The sequence below is a fragment of the Vulpes vulpes genome, chromosome 2, assembly GCF_048418805.1.
Source record: "Vulpes vulpes isolate BD-2025 chromosome 2, VulVul3, whole genome shotgun sequence".
Classification (NCBI taxonomy): domain Eukaryota; kingdom Metazoa; phylum Chordata; class Mammalia; order Carnivora; family Canidae; genus Vulpes; species Vulpes vulpes.
The window spans coordinates 66,160,796-66,178,165 of NC_132781.1; the positions used below are offsets into that span (position 1 = coordinate 66,160,796).

At 38.4% G+C, this 17,370-nt stretch overlaps 1 protein-coding gene across 2 annotated transcripts in view; it reads left to right on the top strand.

The window, feature by feature from the left end:
* The first annotated feature begins 2,453 nt into the window (after nucleotides 1-2,453).
* UBA6 (ubiquitin like modifier activating enzyme 6) overlaps nucleotides 2,454-17,370 on the top strand; it is an 84,779-nt gene continuing 69,862 nt past the window's right edge. Inside the window, exons 1-2 of one of the 2 annotated variants that reach the window (XM_026003535.2) lie at nucleotides 2,454-2,652; nucleotides 6,432-6,494. In XM_026003535.2, the coding sequence (XP_025859320.1) occupies nucleotides 2,582-2,652; nucleotides 6,432-6,494 (134 nt within the window). In that variant the 5' untranslated portion in view covers nucleotides 2,454-2,581. Of the gene's footprint in view, nucleotides 2,653-2,744; nucleotides 3,086-6,431; nucleotides 6,495-17,370 lie in introns of those variants that run through there. The other variant, XM_026003536.2, reaches the window with a different exon arrangement.

Genomic DNA, 17,370 nt, shown 5'->3' on the forward strand with positions numbered 1-17,370 from the left:
TTCTTTACTGATGGACTTAAGCTTCTTGGATGAGGAACCTTGCCTCGTATTAAAATTTCAGGACTAATAATTTGACATAAAAATGAAAAAAATGTATCAAGTTCAAATACTACAGAAAATTATTGTTAAAAAGGAGAATAAGGAGAATAACATCCTCATTATAGGAGCATTATATCCTCATTCTCACATACCTGAAAGATGTGCGACAAAAATAGATGAAAATGTATTACTATTTTTAAACTAGCTAAACAAAAGGAAATACAAAGAAGGAAAGAACAACATGATTCAGCATTAGAAAAACTCAACTTGATGGCAGGAATCCTTTCACAATGTATATTTTTATCAAATCATCACATTGCACACTTTACCTTGCAATTCTGTCTATCACCTCAACAAGAGGGGGGAAATCTCACAAATGAGGTGGCAAATTCAAAAGAATTGGTAATAAAGATTAAATTAAGGAGCATCTGAGTGGCTCAGTGAGTTAAGTGGCTAACCCTTGATCCTGGCTCAGGTCAAGAAAGTGGGATTGAGCCCTGCATCGGGCTCCACCCACGCTCAGTGGGGAATCTGCTTGAGGATTCTTTCTCTCCCTCTTTTTCAGTCTCTCCCCTTGCCTGCTAACTTACTCGGGCATACTCTCTAACAAATAATCTTTAAAAGAAAAGAAGGCTAGAAGTGGGGTGGGTAGGATGGGTAAAATAGGTGAACGGAATTAAGAGTCACAAATGTCCAGTTATAAAATAAATAAGTCACAGAGATTAAAAGTACGGCATAATAAATATAGTTAGTAATGTTGTGTTAACATTATAAAAGAAAAAGAGAATAAACTAGAGAGAACATTTAACAGATTATGATTTTTTGTAAAGAACCTGAGCCAATCCTCAGGTCCTCTAGTCATTTTGTCTGATGCTCATTGTCTATTAATTCTTCAGGAAGAGTTCATGACAATAGTGTCATCAAATATTGATACCATATCAAGTGTTGATGATAGTTTATACATTTTGTATGTGAGAGTTGCTTTTACTAGATATGAAAATCTTTAGCACACATTTTCCTCTTGAATATCGTAAATATGTTGTCCTACTTTCTATTGGCAAAAAGTCTCACTATCAAAAGTCTAGTGACATTCCAATTTTCTTCTATTTTGCAAATGTAATGATACATTAAAATATGTTAAATTGGGGTATCCATTATACTTTTGAAGTAATTCACACTATATTTCGTCAAATCTAAGATGACCTCAAATTTAAGAGTAGCATTATTTTCTGTATTGATGAACAAGGAAAAAAATATATTCCAATTTCAGGGATATTAAAATATAAAGAAATGTGGATTGTGGATGAAATTCAAACTACTCATTTTCTATTGCTGTATAACAATTTACTATAAACATAGTACTACAATAGAATCTTGAAAGAATGGGACATGGACCAAGTTCCTTTTAATGATTATGTATGAAAGGTACACAACTAGATTAAAAAACCTGAATAATACCATAAGTTAGCAGCATGAAGTTTCAGGTATTTGGAAATGTTCTATTTTGAAACGAGAATGAAGAGGCGCAAAGGAAAATGCAGTTTTGCCTGGACCCTCTCTTGACAGTAGTGAGGAATGAATTCTAAATTCAAAAAAATTCTTATTAAAAAAAAAAAAAGCCATACATTACAGAAGATGCTATCACACAGTCAAAGTATATGCTAATTTTTAAAATCCTACAGACGTTACTTCAAAAGTACAGTTTATTTAAAATGAAAGACAAATCCTAATGTAGAGTACTAGTAATTCTTGGTCTCTAAGAAAGGGGAAAGAGGACCCAACGGACAACATGAGATGAGAAGGTGAAGACTTGATGCGGCAGTGACTGGGTCCCTGACCTCGACCGAGTCACGCAGGCCGTCCGCGACCTTGACCGAGTCTCGCAGGCCGTCCGCGACCTTGACCGAGTCTCGCAGGCCGTCCGCGACCTTGGCCCGTCCGCGACCTTGGCCGAGTCACCCAGGCCGTCCGCGACCTTGGCCCGTCCGCGACCTTGGCCGAGTCTCCCAGGCCGTCCGCAAGTGGAAGCGAACGGGGCCACACTGGCATTCACGGCCCTAAAAATCACGACTCTATTAAATCCGTGACGCTGCCCGGCGTGTAGCAGACGCCCAAAACCATTCGTTAAACGTTTATGACGTCTTTAAATGGAATCCCAGAAATCCTGAGAATCTGGAGCTACCTATTAACGTTCGGGGTTTTATCTGTTAAACTAGGGGCTTCCTCTTCTTGCTGTAAAGCTGAAGGCTTCTGCTTCGCAACCCCAACACGTCGCCGGACCCTGGGAGCTCCGTGCTCGGCCACGGAGCCCCACACCGCGTCGCGCGTCCCAAGGGCGGCGACCCCCGGTGACCCCGCACCTGCGCCGCCGAGGCCTAGCTGGCCCCGCCCCCGCCACACCCAAACCGGAAACCGGGGCTCGCCGCGCGCTCCCGGCCCCGCCCCCTCCGGTGATGTCACCACCGCCCCTTGACCTCGCGGTGCCGCCCCCTTTCCTGCCTGCCCGGAGCCGGCGGCGCGGCGGCGGCGTCTCTTGCGGGCGATGGAGGTGTCCGAGCCGGGGGCCGCACCTCAGGGGGAAGAGGCGTCCTGCTCCTCGTGGACGGCTGGCAGGTGAGAGGACCGGGGCGCGCGCAGAGCGGCTCGGGGGCCCGGGCGGTAGGGAGCGCGCGCGAGGCCGCGGAGCGGGGCCGCAGCAGCCCTGGGGGCGGGGAGCGCGCGGGGTGGGTGTGGCGCCGGGCTCGGGCCGCCGCGGCCGCCGGCGGCGCTGAGGAGAAGCGCCCCTGTTCGGTCTGTGCGGCGCCCTCGGTCCCGGTCGGGGTCGGCCGTCCTGTCAGCCCCGGACGCGTGTGGGGACGCGGCGCGGGTGTAACCGCGCGGATAGACGGGGCTGGCTCGGCGGAGACCTCTGGCCCGGGCCCGGGCGGCTCGGCGCGAGCCCGACACCTTCCCTCCTTTTTTTGGGTAAAAAGAAAAGCTCAGAGCGCCGCTGTGCGGGATCCTGCCCCGAGACCCTCCTTCGAAGACTATTACCAGAGCGAACCTGGTAAGGATGGATCAGAGGCGGGCAGGACACCCGGAGGCCTCTGTTGACTACAGTCAAAAAAAAAAAAAAAAAATCCGGGCAAAAACCCCCACGAGTTAGTCATTCTTATTTCCCACTTGGTGTTCAGGTTTCTCGCGTCTCTTGCACGTCTACAAAATCGGGGAGTTTGGGGGGGGCGGGGCGGGAGGATGTTCGTGAGGTTTCTTTTCAGTTATCTCGTGATTAATAAATTGGTCAGTTACCTCCCGCCCGCCACCAGGATAACAATATTCCAGAGGTCGAAGTAATGGATTATGATTTTTGAGCTAATGTGAGACTGTCCATAAACCTGTGGCTTTTTTCCGCTGGTGCAAACTGAAGAGATGTTTTTGGTACCGTGACAACTGCCTGCCGAGGCCAACCAGCGCTGCCACGTTTTACTCGGGGGATATTATGTAATACAAACAGAACGTCCCTTTATTTAAAGGATTTTTGATTGCTATGTAGACCTTATTATCACAAAAATGACTTTTGAAGCGTTCCAGTAAGGCAGAATTTTCTCAAAAGTAAGTGCCAGCCGGTATCGGTGTCGTTAAGTGACAAAGCTGGCTAGAGTGTGGCTGTTATCATGTTTACCTAAGAGCTTTGCCGGCTGGACTATTGTCCTCCATGCAAGGAGGACAGCTCGTGGAAGTACACCAGGGATAAGAAAACTGTGGGAAATTTTCATGTTGCATTACTGTGCCAAAACAGGGCATATATTGTGTGTGTGTGTATCAGAGAAGTGATCTCCTAAACACAGCTATCTCCTGGTTTGCTTTCATAATCGCAATCAGAAGTATTTCTAATAATTATCCACATATCACTTAGCCAGAAGCTGATATTATTTGATAACACCAATCAGTGTCTGGTAACATAAGTGATAACATTTTGATTTGCTCTATGTACAAATCCTTTGGCGAATGTATCGATACCACACTTAGAAAATTGGGTTCCAAAACCTAGATTTCATGCTTTCACATTATTTTTAGAATTGTACAGTTGATAATTAGAGCTTCCCGGAACCTGGAACGGGTTACACTTTTGCCAAGATAATACTGATCTTAGCTGCCACTGTGGCTCAGGCCAGAATGCCCCACCTCTGCTTGGGAATCATTTCTGTTTCCTAATGTTCATCCTATTTTCATTTTTATTTGTATGCCATGCCGTGAAAAAGTTGAGCTGTGGTAAATGATACATTACTATATCTTATCATGCTAGTATCCTTTTAAAAAAAAAAAAAGAAATTATTTCCTTAACATCTATATCCATCATGGGACTCGAATTTATAACCCTGAAATAGAGTGGCATGCTCTACCAACTGAACCAGCCTGCCTCCCCCCTTTTTTTAATTTTTAAAATTCATTTAGCTGATGCTTTTTGAGTGCTTTCTTTATGCCTCCTATAAGAGGCAGAAGGCGGTAGAGCATGGTGATCGAGAGCTAGACTGCTTAGGTTCAGATTCCGGCTCTTCTATTTACCTATTCTGGAATGCCTGGCAGGTTATTTAAATTAACTTTTGTGAGCCTCAGTATTTTTCCTCTGTTCAGTGGAGTTGGTAATAGTGCCTATCTCATAAAGTTGTAAGGGTTAATGGAGTTAGTACATCTAAAGCACTTAAAACAACATGTAACACAGTATTTGCTCTTAAATAATGAATGCCAGGTACAGTTTTAGGTATTTGAAACACATTAGTGAATTCTTCACAGATCATATATTCTCTTGGGGAAGGCAGACAATAAACAATTAATGAGGGATGCCTGGGTGGCTCAGTGGTTGAGTGACTCCAGGCATGATCTCGGAGTCCCGGGATTGAGTCCCCCATTGGGCTGCCTGCATGGAGCCTGCTTCTCCCTCTGCCTATGTCTCTGCCTCTCTCTGTGTGTCTCTCATGAGTGGATGAATAAAATCTTTTTTAAAAAATAAATAATTGGGCAGCCCCGGTGGCGTAGCAGTTTGGCGCCGCCTTCCGCCCAGGGCGTGATCCTGGAGACCTGGGATTGAGTCCCACGTTGGGCTCCCTGCATGGAGCCTGCTTCTCCCTCTGCCTGTTTCTCTCTCTCTCTCTCTCTATCTCTAACATAAATAAAAAATCTTTTTAAATAATTAAATAATTAAATAAACAATTAATGATAAGTAATTTGAAGAAAATACAGCAGGGCAGTGAGTTAGGGAGTGACCTAAGGAGAAGGGGAGACATTTCATTGAAAGTGTAATCAGGAGTGGTCTATGTAATACTGTGAGTCTATATTTTAATTGAGACTTTTAATTGATAAAAGAGTCAGCTATTCTGAGATGTAAAAGAGGAACATTTCCAAGCAGAGGGAATAGGAAGTGTAAAAACTGAAGTGATAGCATGCTTGGATTTTTGAGGAACTGCAAGGAGGCCAGTGTGGCTGAAGACAGTAAGAGGGAAAGTAGTGGGAGTTGTGATTGAAGGGGTACACCTAGGCTCTTTGAACATAGTAAGGTGTTTAAATTTTATTCGAAGAGTTACGGAAATTTACTGAAGGAGAGTTCGAAGAGTTAAGGAAATTTAGTGAAGGATAGTTGTAAGTTGAGGAATAATGTCTGACTGCATTCTAAAAAAATAGGCTTTAATACAGAGCATGAACTGAAGGGGGAGGGCAATAGTAGCGCTAGAGAGACTAGTTGGAGGCCTTTGAAGTAGTTAAGATGACATATAATAATGGTTTGGCCTGAGATTGTACTAGCACACATGGAAAAAATGAAGGAATGGGCTAAGAAGATCTCTAGATTCTGGAACTGAGCAAGTGAATAAATGGTACCAGAAACTGAGTTGGTAAAGACCAGAAACGTATAGATTAAGCAGGGGGAGTCGAATTCTGTTTTGGGCTTGTTATATTCATGAAACTAATTAAACATCAGAAAAGAGATTGTTCTAGCAGATGTGGAAAGTCTGAATGTCAGAAGAGAGATTAAACATGGAGAAATATGTTTAGATATATCATCCGTATGGTAAATTCCATTGAATGAGATTATCTAGAAGAGAGTATATTAAACAAGGTATATGGGGCACTCCAAAATTGCTAAAATACAGATCCATCAGAATGTATGTAAAACAAGATCTGATAACACCTGAGAATAAAACTGTAGGCTGTGATTTTGTAGTATACACAGAGTAGGTCGTCAGTGAATTTAATTCTGACCTATTTTTAAAATTGAAATAAAGGGGTGGAAAATAAGATATATATCTGGTTTGTGAAATTCTCTTTAGTAACTGTCATGTATAATTGAATATTAGATTATAGAATGTGAATATTGAATAACCATACTTGCCCTTATAAGTTGTGTTTTATTTTTTCAGTACAAATAAAAACTTGTCCATCATGTCAGCAGAATCTGTGGAGATTGATGATGCATTATACAGGTGAGAACCTTATGGAAACTGAGTTTCCTCATTTATTGTTCAAAGTAATGGAATACTATATTTGAAAATATCATTAGGCCTATGCAGAGTTTTGTAAATATATCCTAAGAGTTCCTCTGGGGTTAAAATTAGTTTTCTCTGATTTTTTTTTTCTATAGTTTGAAAGCTTGAATAATATTTAAATCTTAGTTGCTTTAGGTTTATGTGATATGACTAAGAATGATTTTGTTACCCACTGTAAAATATTCCTCTCGTTTTTGAGCAGGAGTACATATTTATGTTCTAGATAGTGCAGGAATCTCATGAAAAATGGTCCATTTTGCTTCAATTATACAGTAACATCTAGAAAATATATTCACTTCAGTGTAATCTTGTTAACGTTACATGCTTGTACTATATAGTGATATCAAAATGCTTTAATTAGAATTAAAGATAATTAAAAATACATACATTGCTAGCACTTTTTTTTTAAGTTACTGATTTATTTAAGTAATCTCTACACCCAATGTGGGGCTTGAACTCAGGACCCCAAGATCAAGAGTCACATACATGTTCTTCCAACTGAACCAGCCAGGTACCCATATATTGCTATCACTTCTAAGGTATTCTTTTAATACTTCAAGTTGTTTGTATGGATAATACTATAATCTCAATTTTAAAGTTTTGGAATGCGGGGATCCCTGGGTGGCGCAGCGGTTTGGCGCCTGCCTTTGGCCCAGGGCGCGATCCTGGAGACCCGGGATCGAATCCCACGTCGGGCTCCCAGTGCATGGAGCCTGCTTCTCCCTCTGCCTGTGTCTCTGCCTCTCTCTCGCTCTCACTGTGCGCCTATCATAAAAAATAAAAAAAATAAATAAAATTAAAAAATAAAAAAAAAAGTTTTGGAATGCTTGGGTGGCTCAGCAGTTGAGTGTCTCTGCCTTTAGCTTAGGTCATGGTCCTGGGGTCCTGGGATTGAGTCCCGTGTCAGGCTCCCTGTGGGGAGCCTGCTTCTCCCTCTGCCTATGTCTCTGCCTCTCTCTGTGTATCTCATGAATAAATAAAAATCTTTAAAAAAAAAAAAGTAAATAAAATTTTTAGATTTCTTCTCTATATAATTATGAAAAATATTTTATGTATATAGAGTTTGGAACAATGGGCTATTTATTTTGAAATCTTTTTTATATTTTTTATGTGGGATTCAGAGTCAATTTTGAGCGTTTTGTGAGGAGCTAATATATACCACCTAGTCGGTGGATTTCAGTTTGTTTTGTACTGTACACTTGGAAAAAGAGATAAAAGACTATAAATAAACTTAGTTTTGTTTTATGAAAATTTTTTTGCCGTAAGGTTTCCTGATTATAAATATACCTTAGAAATCACCTTAAGTTTGGATTCTTAATCTATAATTATGATCTTAACATCCTTTTGATCATATTTTTGGGGTAATAAATGGCAGTTTCTTGGAATAGCATTAGCTAGTTTTATTCATTGTTTACTTACGATCTTTGTAAAACTTTTTTATATCCCTCCAACCTTATAATGGCTGATTAATGAACATAATTTTCAGTAAACTAGAGATTAAGTTTTCCATTTGCAAATTGTGTAAGTAGGCTGCAGTTTGCTTGAGTGAAAAATACAGAATATAGTAGTTTATATATGATCAGGTATTACTGGATCATAAAGTAGTTCTATTTTTAATTTTTTGAGGAACCTCCATACTGTTTTCCATAGGAGCTAGACCACTTTACCTTTTTACCAACAGTGCACATTACATGGGTGATGTGCAATTTCTCCACATTCTTGCTGACAGTTGTTATTTTCTGGCATTTTGTTTTTTATAATGGCCATCCATTACAAAAGATTTCATTACTTAGGATACAGCAGTTAGCATGCCCATCATGTGGTTTCAGTTCCCCTTATTGCCATGTCCCATAGGGATAATGCCATGGGCCTAAGTGGATTCTTTGCAGATAAAGGGTTTACATCACAGGTGAGATACACTGCATTTGGGGGACCCACCATTTTATGTCAAACAGTAAGCAAGCCTGCTGTTTGTCTTAGAGAATCACCTCATCCCTCAATTTTATATGCTGCAAACAAGACCCTCAAGTAAAGAACAGTCAGGACCGTGCTTGCTAGGCATATCTAGAGAGACATGTAGGAGCGTGAATGACCCATGAAGGAGTGTCTTCCAACATAAATAAATTTTTTTTTCAGTTTTATTGAAGTAGAACTGATGTATAATAAACTGTACATATTTAAAGTATACAACTTGACATGTTTTGACATACATATATGTTAATGAAATCACCACCATAATACACCAAAGTGTAGATACTGGCTATATCCATCACACCTACACATTTTCTTTGTGCCCCTTTATAATACCTCCGCCTTTCTCTCTCCACCTGCCATTTCAGGCAACAACTGATGAGTTTTTTGTCACTGTAGAATACTTTGCATTTTCTGGAATTTTATATTAATGGAATGGTACAGTATGTACATATTTGAGGGTGCTGGCTTCTTTCAGCATAATGATTTTGAAATTCATCTATATTGTTTTACCAGTAATTTGTTCCTTTTAACATATGGACATATTACAATTTTTTTAACCATTAAAATTTTTTTTAATTTAAATTCAATTTAATTTACATATAATGTATTTTTAGTTTCCAAGGTAGAATTCAGTGACTCATCAGTTTCCTTATAGCACTAATGTTTCAGCACCCCAGTTGAAGATTATCTATCCTCATTGAATTCACTGGGTATTGGGACACCTTGGTGGCTCAGCGTTTGAGCGTCTGCCTTCAACTCAGGGCACTGATCCTGGAATCCTGAGATCAAGTCCCACATCAGGCTCCCTATTAGGAGCCCACTTCTCCACTTCTCCCTCTGCCTATGTCTCCACCTCTCTCTCTCTCTGAGTCACACATGAATAAAATAAAATCTTAAAAAAAAAAAAATTTCCTGGGTATCTATCTTTGGCAGAATTCAGTAGAGTATCTGTTGATTTATTTCTGGAATCTTCTCTTTTAATAATCTTTGTTTCACTTTACAACAATGTCACACTGCCTTACTTACTATAGCTCTATCATACATCTTGGAGTCTAGGAGTCTGATTCCTCCAACTTTGATTTTTTTGAAGAGTTGGTTTGGATCTTATATGTCCTTTGAATTTCCACATACATTTTAGAATCAGCTTGTCAATTTAAAAAAATCCTACTGGAATTTTGTTTGAGTTTGTGTTGAATCTGTAGTTCAATTTTGGGAATATTGACATTTTAAAAATATTGAATTTTAAGATCCATTAATAAACGTGATATGTCTGTCAATTCATTTCTTTCTTTAGTCACTCCTAATAGTGTTATATAATTATCGGTGTGTGATTTTTCCACAACTTTTATCAAATTTTTCCCTAAGTAATTTTTATTTTTATACTATTATAAATGGTAGTCTTTAAGTTTCAGTTACCAATTATTCATTACTTTTAAATTCAAGCTCAGTTGATTTTTAAATAATTATTCTTATCCAGCAATCTTGCTTCACTTACTTGTTTTAGTAAGTTTTTTTTTAGACTCCATAGGATTTTCTACACAGACATATGTGGTTTGAAAATAAAGAAGTTTTACTTCTTCCTTTTCAGTGTAGATATATGCCTTCCATTTCTATGTCTCACCTAATCGCACTGATTGGAAGATCCAATACAATGTTAAATGGAAGTGGTAAAGGTGGACAACCTCACTTTGTTCTTGATGTTTGTTGGAAAAACGTATATTCTTCTATGAACATTCATTCAGCTGTGTTGCTAGCTGTAGGTTTTTCATAGATGCCCTTTCATAGGTTGAGGAAATTTCCTTCTATTACTAGTTTGCTTAAGGTTTTGTTTTTTTGGTGTTTCTTTTTTAAGTCAGAAATAGATATTGAGTTTGTCAAACACTTCTGCATTCATTGAAGTGATTGTATGCATTTTCATTTTAGTCTTTTAATATAGTAAATTACAAGGATGGCTTTTAGATTATTATATGACCCTTGCATTCTGATTCTAGGATAAAACTCATTTGGTCATGGTGTGTGTGTGTGTGTGTGTGTGTGTGTGTGTGTGTGTAGAGAGAGAGAGAGAGATGATTATATATATATATATATATATATATATATATATATATATATATGCTTGAGAGATGCTGTATTTGGGGGCAAGTAGACCACTATGATGCCTTTCATACTGAACTCAGAGTTCAGTTTTATATACATATATATATACATATATACATATACATATATATATATATATAAAATTCTGTTAAGAATTTTGCATCTGATTACATAAGACTGAAGAATCACTGAATTCTACCTCTGAAACTAATAATACTCTATATGTTAATTAATTGAATTTAAATTTAAAAATGTGAAAAAAAGAATTTTTGCATCTGTGTATGTGATGGATTGTTGTGGAGTATTTTTTAATTCAGTGATTTTGTCTTATCAGGGTAATGCTGATTTTATAGGATGAGCTGCAAAATATTTCTTGAAATTTCTAAAAAGTGTGTGTAGAGTTGGTATTATTTCCTCCTTAGATTTTTGGTAGAAATAACAATAGAGTTATCTAGTCTTTGTGGGAAAGTTTTTAACTACAAATTTAACATCTAATAGACATAACATTCAGGTAATATACAGTTGACCCTTAGCATAGGCTTAAATTGCTCAGGTCCACCTATATGTGGGTGTTTTTCAATAAATATACTGGAAATTTTTTGAAAATTTGCAATAATTTGAAAAAACACAAACCACACAGCCTAGAAATACCTAAAAATTAACAAAAGGCATGTAAATGTATAAAATCTATGTAGAGACTAGTCTATTTTATCCATTACTACCACAAAATATACACATGTATTATTAAAAATAGTTTATGAAAACTTATGCACACAAACGGAGTATACATGGTACCATTTGTAGTCAAGAGAAATGTAAACAAACATAAAATGCAGTATTAAATCATAATGGCAAAACTAACACTGTATGTTAACTAATGGGAATTAAAAGAAAAACTTTAAAAATCACAGCTATATAAAATTAACTGTAGTGCCTACTTGTACTAGTGTATTAAATTTGAAGCCACTTCCTGTTGCTATTGTGGTGAACTCAAGTGTTGGCGAGTATCCCCTTAAAATACCAGGGGATGCTAATCATCTTAGTGTGAGTGGCCTCTCCAGTAAATTTTGTATCCTAGTAAAATGATTTCACAGTTCTCACCTATTTTTCAATGTGTTTAGTGGAATACCGAAAACCTTGAATAACACTATGGGTCTCATAGAGAGTGTCACCAGCAACTCTAGAAGCACTCCCTAAAAGTAGAGAAAAGTCATGACATTACAAGAAAAGGTTAAATTACCTAGTGTACCATAGATTGAAGTCTGCATCTATGGTTACCTGCCATTTCAAGACGAATAAATTCAGCATAATGGAAAAGGAAAAGGAAGGGAAGGAAATGGAACTTGGGAAGAGAATGTGGGAATCTGAAGCTGCAGCTCCACCAGCAGACACAAAAACCTTGCACTTCTTGTAAAATACGTTTTTTTTATCTTGTATTGAAAATGCAGCTTTTTATGTGGGTATGCGAGTTGCTCTAAAACATGCTTATATACTCTAATATGATTTGAGAAAAAGCAAACTCCATATAAGACAACTTAAAACAAACAGAAGATGAAGGTAAAGCTGGAGAATTTAATGCCAGCAAAGGATGGTTTAATGATTTAGAAAGAGACTTGGCTTTAAAAATGTCAAGATAAGAGGAGAAGCACTTGCTGAACAAAAGGCAGCAGTTAAGTTCCAGATGCCTTTTACGAAAATCATTATGGAGGGGATGCCTGGGTGGCTCTGGTTGAGTGTCTGCTTTTGGCTCAGGTCAAAAGAGAGCAGACTCCCTGGAGTCTTGGGATCAGATCCCACATCAGGCTCCCTGCAGGCAGCCTGCTTCTCCCTCTGTCTCTGCCCCTCTCTCTGTGTCTCTCATGAATAAATAAATAAAATATTTTAAAAAAAAATCATTATGGAGAAAGAATATACCTGAACAGGTTTTTAATGCAGATGAAAGTGGCCTATCCTGGGGGGAAAAATGGCATAAAGATTTATAAGGGGATCCCTGGGTGGCGCAGCGGTTTGGCGCCTGCCTTTGGCCCAGGGCGTGATCCTGGAGACCCGGGATCGAATCCCACGTTGGGCTCCCGGTGCATGGAGCCTGCTTCTCTCTCTGCCTGTGTCTCTGCCTCTCGCTCTGTCTGTGTGTGACTATCATAAATAAATAAAAATTAAAAAAAAAAAAAGATTTATAAGTAAGGAAGAGAAACAAGTACCACGATTTAAGACAGGAAGGGATAGGCTAACTTAGCTATTTTATGTAAATGCATTTGGGTTTATGATCAGGACTGCCCTTGTCTATAAAGCTGCTAATAAGTATTGCCACCTCTACCTCCCCACCCCTGCCCCTGAGCCTTAAAGGGAAAAAGTAAACACCAGCCACTAGTCTTTTGGTTGTACTACAAAAAGGCCTGGACAGTAAAACTCTTTATTCTGAATTGGTTCTGTCGATGTTTTGTCTCTGAAATTAAGAAGTACCTTGCTAGTAAGGGGCTGTCTTTTAATATTCTTTTGATATTGGAGCAGCATGCTATTGGCCCCCCAGAACTCTGAGTTCAGTACAAAAGGCATCATAGTGGTCTTCTTGCCCCAAAATATAGCATCTCTCAATCAGCCTTTAGATCAGGGGGTCATAAGGATCTTTAAGGCTTATTACACATGGCACCCTATTAAAATGATTATTAACGCTATGGAATAGAACTCCAATAGAGAGAACATTATGGGAAGGATTACAATGTTGAAGATACTATCTTAGTATAGAAAATGCCATGAAAGCGTTCAGGCCCAGAACAGTAAATTCCTACTGGAGAAAACTATGTGGAGACGTTATATGTGACTTCACAGGATTTATGACAGAGCAAATCAAGGAAATTAGGATACGGTAAAAATAAAGGAAGGGCAGGTGATGGGTTTCAAGATATGGAGTTTGGAGAAATTCAGGAACTAATAGACACCCCAGCAGAGGAATTAACAGAAAATGACTTGATGGAAATAAGCACTTCCAAAACAGTGCCAGATGATGTGTAAGAAGATGTATGAGAAGCACTGCCAGAAAACAAATTGACGTTTGACAGTCTGGCAGAAAGGTTCTCATTATTGAAGACTGCTTTTGAGTTTTATGACATGGACCCTTCTATGATATGGGCACTGAAACTAAAACAAATTATGGAAGAAGGACTGGTACCATATAAAAACATCTTTAGAGAAATGAAAAAGCAAAAAACAGACAAATCATGATGTATTTCCATAAAGTTACTCTGAGCGTGTTTGTATTTCTTGCCTACCCTTCCCCTTCCTCTACCTCTTCTACCTCTGCTACTTGAGGCAGCAAGACCACCCCTTCTACTACTCCTCCAATATGAAGACAGGAAAATGAAGACCCTTATGATCTGCTTCCACTTAATAAATAGTAAATGATCACCATGCTGCACAGTTAATAAACTGATTTGTTGTGTGTGTGTATCTTCATTTGAGAAACTAATAGCTATACAGCAAGAACTGTATGAGACCTTTTGGTGTCATCATCATCAAAGTATTCATTGTGTAGAACATCATGTACAACCCTCATAGAAGTGGATAGCCTATCCTTGCATAGGCATAAGGTGAATATGTAATACAAAATTAATGTGTTATCTTACCATTTCATATCTTTGCTTTCAAAAAATTGCCTTACTGGGGGATCCCTGGGTGGTTCAGCGGTTTAGCACCTGCCTTTGGCCCAGGGTGTGATCCTGGAGTCCTGGGATCAAGTCCCATGTCGGGCTCCTGGCACGGAGCCTGCTTATTCCTCTGCCTTTGTCGCTGCCTCTCTCTCTGTGTGTGTGTCTCTCTCTCTCTGTCTATCATAATAAATAAATCTTTAAAAAAAGAAAATTGCCTTACTGTACAGTATGCCCCCCCCATCATTGGAGAGACTGCTTATCAGCTTCTCATTACAAGTAAGTGGGGTTTTTAGAAAATGTAACAATGTTTCTAATACCATATAGGTGTATGACTATAATAATACATGCCATGAAAATTTTGTAAAGAGGGTGCCTGGGTAGCTCAGCCAGTTAAGCACCTGCCTTCAGCTCAGATCATGATCCCAGGGCTCTGGGATTGAGTCCTGCATTGGGCTCCCTGCTCTGCAGGGACCCTGGTTCTCCCTCTGCCTCACCTCCCAAACATGTGCACGCGTTCTTTCTCTCTCTCTCTCTCTTTCTCACAAAAATAAGTTAAGGGCAGCCTGGGTGGCTCAGCGGTTTAGCGCCATCTTCAGCCCAGGGCGTGATCCTGGAGACCCAGGATCCGGTCCCACATCAGGTTCCCTGCATGGAGCCTGCTTCTCCCTCTGCCTGTGTCTCTGTCTCTCTCTCTCTCTCTCTTTCTCTCTCTCTCTCTGTGTCTCTCATGAATAAATAAAATAAAATCTTTAAAAAATAATAATAAATAAATAAATTAAAAATCTTTCCAAATTTTTTGTAAAGATTTACTTATTAGTATATAAGCTAGGCTACCCTGAAGCAATTGAATCAGTTACGCTAGGCTACCAAAAGCAATCTTGTTGCTGCTACTTTGTTTTTAATACATGAATTGTTAAGCCTATAAGTACAGATTCTGTTTCTCAGTATCTTTTTATTTTTCATCTAGTGTTAATAATACATATAACATCTACAGTGTTTTGTACAGTAAGACAACATTGATGCAGGTACTGATGATTCATCTTGTAAACAGGATAATAATTTACAGTATAATACAGTATAGCACTGTAAATGTATTTTCCTTATGATTTTTTAATAATATTTTCTGTAGCTTACTTCATTGTAAGAATACAGATTATAATATGTAGAACATACAAAATATCTTAATTGACTGTTTTTGTTATTGGTAAAGCTTCCAGTCAACAGTAGGCTATCACTAGTTAAGTACTTGTGAGTCAAAAGTTAGACGCAGGTTTTTGACTGTGTGGAGGGTTGGTGCCCCTAGCTCCAACATTGTTTAAGGGTCAGGTGCATTTGAGAGAGCTTTGATAGTTTGTCTCTTTCATAAAATATATTTATATCTTAGTGGTTGAATTTAGTGGCGTAAAATTGTTTGTAATTTTCCCTGAATATCCTTTTTAACATCTGTAGAACCTGAAATGATGTCCTTCACTTATTTTTATTACTGGTAATTTTTCTGCCTTTTTTCCTGATCATTCTGGCTAGAGGTTTATTGATTTTATTTGAATCCCAAAGAACCAGCTTTTCATTCAGTTGATTTTTCTGTGTTATTTTCCTGTTTTGTATCAGTGATTTCTGTCTTTTGGGGATTTTTCTTCTGCTTACTTTGATATTAATTTGCTTTTCTTTTTCTAATTTTTTTTATTCCAGTATAATTTACATACAGTGAGTGTTAGACTAGTTTCAGATGTAAGTAAAATGATTCGGCACTTTTCATACATTACTCTGCTCATCAGGGTAAGTGTACTCTTTAATCTCTGTCACGTAATTTGACCCATTCCCTTCCCCCTCCCTTTCTGGTAACCATCCATTTGTTCTCTATAGTCTATTTCTTTGTCTCTATTTTTCCTTTACTCCTTTGTTTCTTAAATTCTGCTTGAGTGAAATCATATGGTATTTGCCTTTCTCTGTCATTCTGCTTATCTTTCCACTCTCTAGTTCCATCCATGTTGTAGGAAATGGTATGATTTCTTTCTTTTTCATGGCTAAATGATACCCCATTTTTTTATGAGTACCACATATTCATTATCCATTCATCTATTGATGGACAGTTGGGCTGCTTCCATGATTTGGCTATTCTAAATAATAGTGCAAGAAACAGAGGTGTATGTATCCCTTTGAGTTAGTGTTCTTGTATTTTATGTGTAAATACCCAGTAGTGCAATTAGTATTGAAAGATAGTTCTATTTTTAACTTTCTGAGGAACCTCCATACTGTTTTCCATGGTGGTTGCACCAGCTTGCATTCCCACAAACAGTGCATGAGGGTTTCTTTTTCTCCACATCCTCACCAACACTTGTTTCTTGTGTTTTTGATTTTTAGCTATTCTGACAGATGTAAGTTAATATCTCGTTGTAGTTTTGATTTGCATTTCCCTTATGATGCTTAACGTTAAGCATCTTTTCATATGTCTGTTAGCCATCTGTTTGTTGTCTTTAGAAAAAAAAAGTCTGTTCTTGTCCTCTGTCCATTTTTAAATTGAATTACTTGAGATTTTTTGACTGTTGTATAAGTTACATATATATTTTGGATACTAGCCCTTTATCAGATATGTTATTTGCAAATATCTTGTCCCACTCAGTAGATTTTTAGTATTATTGATTATTTCCTTCACTGTGCAGAAGCTTCTTATTTTGTTGTAGTTCCAATAGTTTATATTTGCTTTTATATCCCTTGCCTCAGAAGACATATGTTCCTATGGCCCATGTCAGAGACATTACTGCCTGTGCCCTTTTCTAGGATTTAATGGTTTCAGGTCTCACATTTTGGTCTTTTTTTTCCATTTTGAATTTATTTTTGTGTATAGTCTTAAGAAAGTGGTCCAGTTTCATTATTTTGCATGTTGCTTTCCAGGTTTCCCAACACCATTTGTTGAACAGACTTTTTCCCATTGTATATTCTTTTCTCCTTTGTTGAGGATTTACTAACCATATTATGGTGAATTCATTTCTGGGTTTTCTATTCTGTTCCATTGGTCTGTGTTATTATTTTTGTGCCAGTACCATACAAATTTGATTACTGCAGCTTTTGTAACATTACTTGAACCTGGAATTGTG